The sequence below is a fragment of the Cheilinus undulatus genome, linkage group 16, assembly GCF_018320785.1.
Source record: "Cheilinus undulatus linkage group 16, ASM1832078v1, whole genome shotgun sequence".
In the NCBI taxonomy this organism is placed as follows: Eukaryota; Metazoa; Chordata; class Actinopteri; order Labriformes; family Labridae; genus Cheilinus; species Cheilinus undulatus.
Genome location: NC_054880.1, coordinates 12038635 through 12046505, shown reverse-complemented (window position 1 = coordinate 12046505; position 7871 = coordinate 12038635). Strand labels below are relative to the sequence as shown.

General features: G+C 45.1%; 1 protein-coding gene across 2 annotated transcripts in view; it reads left to right on the top strand.

Moving 5' to 3' along the window:
- Nucleotides 1–492: 492 nt before the first annotated feature.
- Nucleotides 493–7871, top strand: part of LOC121524166 (major histocompatibility complex class I-related gene protein-like) — a 36071-nt gene continuing 28692 nt past the window's right edge. Inside the window, exon 1 of one of the 2 annotated variants that reach the window (XM_041809421.1) lies at nucleotides 493–631. In XM_041809421.1, the coding sequence (XP_041665355.1) occupies nucleotides 574–631 (58 nt within the window). In that variant the 5' untranslated portion in view covers nucleotides 493–573. The remainder of the gene's footprint in view (nucleotides 632–7871) is intronic. The other variant, XM_041809422.1, reaches the window with a different exon arrangement.

The following is a 7871-nucleotide window of genomic DNA, read 5'->3' as shown; positions in this document are numbered from 1 at the left end:
CACAACACATGACATAAAGTCCATGAAAAATAACTTGATAAGACCTTTAAAAAGATAAAAGACGTCCCCTCCATCTGATTTAAAAACATTATTTGATGTCAGGATTGTGCATGGATGTATTTTGAATCATTACAGACCACGTTGAGCTCAACAGTACTGCTGCATATCATCTGCAGATTTAAACAGTGAGGAGAGCTCCTCACCACATTGACTCACTAGAACATCTATGAAACTACACTAAGGATTGTTGTTTGTTGTTTCTGTTTGGATTAGGACTGTTTTTGAATCCCAGATGAAGACTGAACACTTTTATATGCAGACAAAGAGGAGAAAACACGATAAAGTCCTGCGTGTCTGAAACTGTTTTTGCTTCCATATCGCTGAAAACCTGTTTCCGTAATTTTCACCCAGATACAAGTGATGTCATGCTCAGGCTAAATTCCTATTGGCTGACACAGAGAGTGAAGTCAGCGCCTCGTTTTTCGTCTTCATGGTTTCACTTTGAAGAGGACGCACGCCTAAAATAAACACGAACATTGTAGATACGTCAAGTTGAAGAAGCCACGGGTCACAATGAAAACTGTGATGTTTTTGACACTCCTGGAATTATTCCTACATGACACGACGGCAGGTGAGTTTATATTCAACCAAGTCCATTTATCGTAAAGACCAGAATGTTTCATGTCTTTCTGAACTGAACATTTGGGCTTCATTTAATATTATTTGATGTTTTGTTCAGGACTTTAAGAAGATTGTTGAATTGTTAAAAGGTAACATTTAATTTAATGCCGTTAAATCCTGACCATTTGTGTCATTACACCTCTACGTTTATGGAAGCAGGTCACCTTGTGGTGAGTTTAGTCACCTTTCACTTAGTAAGGCGGATAGTGACTAAAACTAAAGTAAAAAGTCTAACTTAATTATTGAAATACATGAACAGAAGTGCTTTTAAATTTTTGAATAATGGATGCATCTTTTGACTCATGAACAAAATACTATTTAAATTTTGTTTTAAAGGTGCAGTGTGTAATATTTAGCCTATTAGCATTTAGCAAAACAAGCTTGGTTAAAATGAAACATAACATTTATAAGCAGATTGATCTAAATTAGTGTTGACATCTGATAACACATTTTTTAAATTTATGTTTTAAATTAACTCAGAATAAGCCTTTTATTCATACATAGGGAGGGTTCCCTCCAAGGACGCTGCCATCTTGGATTTTTGCATTTTGCCTGTTTCTATGGCACCACAGAAGGAACCAAATAACAGTTAAGCAAACTTCACTGGTTCCCACAGTTATCACCAGAGAAATGATCATCACACTCCAGAATTGACTGTTAGATGTTAATAGTCCCATTTTTACACACTGTACCTTTAATCAAGAGGGACCTGAATGCAGCCACCACTTCATTCCGGAAGTTTTCTATGCTAAGCCCTGTCATGTTTTCCTTAACCCCAGTGAAAAACGTCACAGGGTCAAGGAAAGGTGGGAGAAAGAGGAAGGGAAAGGAGAACAGCTGTGATTAGGGAATACCACCTCACTTTCTCTAGGCAGGTGTTACAGACGTGAGGTGTGTTGTTTGTGTAAAAACTACAATTAAATGTTGATGAACTACAATATTAGCACCCACCACTCCATGTGTTCTCCATGTTATGAGCAGTGAATGAAACGTGAAAACCTTGGTAACAAATATGAGTTCATTAATGACCCTGTGAAGTGAAATCCAAAGTTTTTGTCTTAACACACTAGATATGTTGGAAATTGCTGCTGTAAACACAATAAAACACTGAGATCTACATGTGACAGAATTCTGAATTTAGACCATTAGAAAGTTTTTTCACCCCTTTCCTGGCTGGGTTTAATGTGGGTGGGGCCAATATGCAGGCTCATGATGTCATGAGCCCACAGTAGGGAATGGCCCCACCCCTGTAATGCTACAATATAAAATCACAGAGCAGCTCATCTCATTACAGTATGTTGTTAGCTAATAGGACTGGGACGATTCACTTTTCTCCCGATTCGATTTTTTATGATTTTTTAGGTGCCGATTCGATTTAAATTGCGATTCTACGATATTGCCGATTTTTGCAATCTTTAGTTAGCTTTTTAAAACACCAGTGAAAAAGATGAATGATAATAATGCATACAGACTATATCAGGAAAAAAACACATCACATGTGTATAATGATACATCACAAAATATGTCTAACTAGAGAATACAAAATAGTTATATGGTCAAGTGCAGGATTTCTCAGTTTATTCATAACAATTTAGTATCAATTTCACAGAATTTGACACAGACTGAGCTAAATACTGAATATGAAGTGCATAAAGGCTATACATATGTGTGCAGTGTATATATGTATAACTTATTATGTAATTTTAAGTTAATATCGAATTTAACAATGTAGAATTAAGCTATTTTAAAAAATATATAGTCCTGCATCATCTTGTATTTTACCTATCTTTGTTCAATCTGAAGATGAGGATTTTCCCCATTTGTTGCACTGAATTAAAATGCTACTGTGATTTTTTTTTTTAAGAAAAAGGGAATAAATTATTATAGAGTGAATGTACTCCAATCCTTTATATTTAATATTTTATCAGTTTTTTATGTCATCACATAATGTGTTTGTGGAGGAAGATTATGGGAGACGAGCTGATCGTCACGTCCAGCTTTAAGACTGATGGACTGTGTTTTGCGGAGGGCATGACGTGACAGGCCAGTATTTCTTTCTTGTGTTACTGAAATCGTCATTCTTAACGTCACCACACGGGACAGGTCCTTACAAATAATACGACCGTGATTATGGTTGCATGAGTAGAGACCAGCGGTAGCTTCAACGGGCTTGTTTGTTGACGTTAGCCGTTAGCTGTAGCGCTAACGCGATGATGCCTAACTAGTAGATTCATTGTGTTGTCTCAGTATTTTATTCTGGCGTGGCATATCTTGCAAACGACTGTCTAACTCCTGTCTAAGTTTGTGCTGCCTTTAATGTTTTGGAAGCCAAAATAAGTCTACACATCCACTATGAATGCAGCAGAAGTCGCTCTGCTGGGTACAAGCAACCGGCTTGGCAATAAAAGATGTTATTACTTGATGCATGATGTGATGGAATATGTGGAGGTTTGAGTTAACCTTTGTGCTTTACACAAGGACTTCCTGAATCACATAACTAATTACAACTTGTAGAATAATCAAATATAAGGTCTGCAATGTACCAGAAACAAGCATTTATAGGGAAATATTGAGAATACATTTAATGAAATCAATATTAACCCTTTAAATCCTAGCGCATCGCCGATGACGTGCTGTTGAAGCACACTTTGCATGACTGTTTGGGTTATTGGAAAAATTCAAACAGTTTCTGAAAGCTGAGAAACTGTGCTTCACAGCCAGCATGTGGTTATTACTGTAATTTCCCCTTTTCTCACTAAGATTCTAGCATGAAGTTCCCCTGTTTTTTTTTTTTTTTCATTTTAAACTGTTAAAACACTCTTAATATGCACTAAAATGTGTTTTATCCATGTTAATTATTTTCCGTCGTCAAGTTATGATTATAAGGGTTTTCTCCGTTTTTAAAACTTATTTAGCCGGGAGCTCCTTGTTTTAGCTGTCTACAGTCTCATCTACAAACCGGAAGTCCCAACATGCAGTAAAATGTAAATAACTGCCACATATTAAAAGCTCTAAGTATTGTGGAAAAATGGGCAAAAGCACGCACTCACAGGACATTTTCTGGGTCTTTTATGGTTAAAATAAGAAAAGAGTCAGGAAACTCAGGTTTTACTTCATTTCGAACTCAAGTTCTTACTCATGCTACCAAGCTGTCATCGGCAGCGCTGCTGAATAAACTTATTTATTAAACCTTAACACCACCCAAATTACGTCTTGGCCTGAATGGCAGGTGATTGGCTCAACGCCCTAAGGCTATAAGGGCGCCGCGCACCTGCCAACATCATTCGAGCTTATTCAGCCCGCTGCTTACTTGGTTACACCACTTTTCCCTGGATACTTGCTAGCTTGTTTTTCGTCTTAACTGCTCCAGCATGGACGGCCTAGCCTTCGTTGAGTGACGAAAATTCACCTTGGACCTTATACAAGTGGCCTTCTTCAGCACGCTACTGTTGGTCAGAGTTAGCTTTCGATAGCTACTCCACCAGTTAGCCTAACTTACGTAGGGCTACGAGTTGCTAGGTAAGCATGTCGGACGCTACGAAGGAGCGCTGCTCTCAATGCGGGAGGCACATGGCGGGAAAGGACGGACATGGGAAATGTATCTTCTGTCTGGGACAGGAACATGCTGAGCTATCTTTGAGCGACCCCTTTTTCTGCCTCAAGTGCTCCCGGCTCTCGCTCCCCACGCTCCATCATCGAGCTCAGCTATTTGGTCCCACCACGGCCAGCACAGCTCTCTCCGAGCCTGCTAGCCAGTGGACGGATTCTGACTTCCCGCTCCTCCTCCGTCCCTCTGACGCACCTGTAGACCAGTTCTCCCCTCCGGTCGAGGAATCTCTGCAGCACGAGGAGCTTGCTGAATTTCATACTGGTGAATGGGCTTCCATTTCAGGAGAGGAAGAGTATGGTGAGGAGGATGGAGATGTCACCAGTGAGGGCCATGCCGAAGAGGAGATACCCGGTCGTGAGGGAAGCTCTGTGGGGTCGGGGGCTAAGGACCCCTTCCACAAAGAATTTATAGAGGTGATGGCTTGAGCGGTGGCTAAGCTGGGGATCCCATGGCCGGGCCCCCCAGCTTGCCCAGTGGAGCATTTTTTCGGAGCTCAGCGATGCAGCCAGCTCTCCCGCCAAAGCAGATGTCATGATGTGACGACATCAAGCAACAGGTAAGGCTCTCATGGGGTGCGCCGCACCAAACTAGAGCCCCCATTCAAGCTTTTTCAGGATGGCCCTCTGTTGTCTCAGAACCGGAGTTGGGTTACCAGAACATGCCATCTCTGGAGGAGTCCATGGCTCTCACCTCTCTTCTTCTTCCCGCAAACCTCAGCTTCCCTCCAAGGCTTGCCAGCTTACAGCCTCTCTGGCGGAGAAATCCTACAAAGCGGCAGGGCAGGTGGCGGCCATTACTAACAACCTGGCCATCCTGCAAGCTTACCAGGCCTATCTCCTACGTGACCTGGAGGGTAAGGCCACTGTGGAGACCTGCACAGAGCTCAGAAAGGCTACCGACTTCTCCCTGCGCATGATTTCATGTGCCGCTCAGAACGCCCGAAGAATTATGGGGTTCTCGGTGGTCACCCATTGCCATTTGTGGCTTAATTCACTCAGATGTCCAACTTGGAGAAAAAGAGGCTCCTGAATGCCCCTGTTTCCACTACAGGCTTATTTGGTCCTGCGATACAAGATATCGCGCACAAATTTGAACGACAACAAAAGGATTCAGTGGCTTTTAAATCTCTGATGCCTCGCCGCTCCCATGAGCCATCATCAGTGGGCCGTTCTCGTCCTGCCCAACCCAGTCAGAAATATCGACCGGGCCAGTGCGCCGCGAGCTCCTCCCAGTCCTGGGAAAGGCCCCACCAGACGGAGGTGAACCAGACTGCCCAGCGCTCCGCCCCGCGGAGCTGGCTCCCATACCCTCTGCCCCAGCAACAGCAGCGCCAGCAACAGCAGCACCAGCCAGGCGAGCAGAGGAAGAAAGCCGCGCAGGACCTAGTTACCACTTGTGGGGGAGAGGGGAAGATATATGGCCCTCTGCTGTTAGGTCGCACAGTCCCACAGCAGCCAGGTGTATTAAAGAGAAAGTTAGTGCTGCAGTGTCCCTTGCCAGTGAAAACCGCTCGGCACACTCAGTCCCCAAGCACACGCCCTCACATTTCCCCCCTACACTCCCTCCCCAAGCACATCTGTCCACTCAGCTCTACAAGAGCCATGGTTACTGAAAGCAATCAAATGATCCCCAAGCCCAGTATAAGACTGGGACATTTACATACATGTATAGAACAGAAACAAATGAGCCCGAAGCCCAGTATAGGGCCGGGACATTTATACATATGTCAAGGGCAGGAAAGTCAGGGCCTTAAGCCAATCTTATGGCCAGGCCCTTGCCTAATGTCAATAAAGAATATAAACCCTCAGACAGAGAGCCTGACAGCAGCAGACCCGCTGTCTGCTGTTTCGTCTACGCGGGTCGACCTCAAAGAAAGGACAATGCTGCCCTTGTTTGGCGAGAGGCCGGCATTGTCCAACAGAATCTTAACATGGAAGCGGCTTTGTCGCCCCTCTCCGTGGGTTCTCAACACTCTGCAGAGGGGCTATGCATTGCAGTGTGTTTACAGGCCGCCTCGCTTCACGGGTGTCATTCAGTCAACGCTGCAGGCCCATCTTGCCCCAGTTTTATCACAGGAGATATCCACCCTCCTAGAGAAAGGGGCCATACACCCGGTGAGGGAGACAGAGTGCTACCACAGATATTTCCTGATCCCAAAGAAGGATGGGTCGAAACGCCCCATTTTAGATGTGAGAAATCTGAACAAGTCACTGAGAAGGATGCCGTTCCGTATGTTGACGCAATGCCATGTATTCAAAGCAATCAGACGGTTGGACTATTTCACATCGGTGGATCTGAAAGACGCATTTTTTCATATCCCTGTGGTGGAAAGACACAAGAAATATCTGAGATTTGCTTTTCAAGGAAAAGCTTACGAGTTTTGTGTACTCCCTTCAGCCTCTCTCTGAGCCCTCGGACGTTCACCGTTTGCGTGAACGCAGCGTTGGCACCACTGCGCGTGAAGGGAGTAAGAATTTATTGTTATCTCGACGACGCACTCATAGCGGCAGAGTCGAGGAGCATGGCCATTACGCACACCAAAGCCATGACAAAACACCTTGTAGAACTGGGTTTCTCAATAAATTGGAAGAAAAATTCCCTGGTACCCAAACAGGTGACACCCTTTTTGGGTCTGAAATTGAATTCCCGGTCGATGCAGATGCGCCTTTCTTGGGACAGACAGTTGTGTATTCAAAGGACAGCGTGGACTCTGTGTCAGAGTCACACAGTCTCAGCGCGTCAGTGTATGGTGATGTTGGGTCTGATGGCTGCAGCATCATCAGTTATTCCACTCAGTTTGCTGCGCATGCGACCTCTTCAAAGTTGGTTCATCAGTCAGCGCGTAAATCTAGTGACAGACCGTCACCGAAGGCTGGTGATTACCCAGCTGTGTCATCAAACACTGACAGTCTGGACCAGCCAGTGCTGGCTGACAGCAGGTGTCTGGATGGGACCGGTGTCTCTCAGGGTGGTCATAAAGACTGATGCATCCTAGTGGGGATGGGGCGTGGTGTGAGACAGCCGCGCGGCAAATGGGCCGTGGGCAGTGCAGGAAAAGCGCCACATAAACGTACTAGAGTTGGAAGCAGTCCGCCGAGCTCAAGTATGCTTTATGGTAAAGATAGAGGGTCAACGTGTTGATATGCTTGGACAACACTGCCACAGTATCATACATAAACAGACAAGGGGTTGTCTGCTCTCCAGCCCTGAACCAAGTGGCAACGCAGGTGCACTTGTAGGCGCAAAAACACTTACTGTCCCTGTCAGCAGCACACATACAAGGCCAGCTGAATCTGGGAGCAGACCGCCTATCAAGAGGCAGTCCTCACCCAGCAGAGTGGAGCCTGCACCCTCAGGTGGTAAAGGAGATTTGGACTCGGTTCGGCCGCGCACGTGTTGATCTGTTTGCATCGCGGCTCGCAACGCACTGCCCGCTGTGGTTCTCCATTCACAACAACTACCCACCTTTAGGGCACAACGCGTTAGCACACCCTTGGCCAAGAGAAAGACTGTACGCCTTTCCCCCAATTCCACTTATCCAACAGGTTCTGGACAGAGTGAGGGAAGCCAGGCTGCAGGT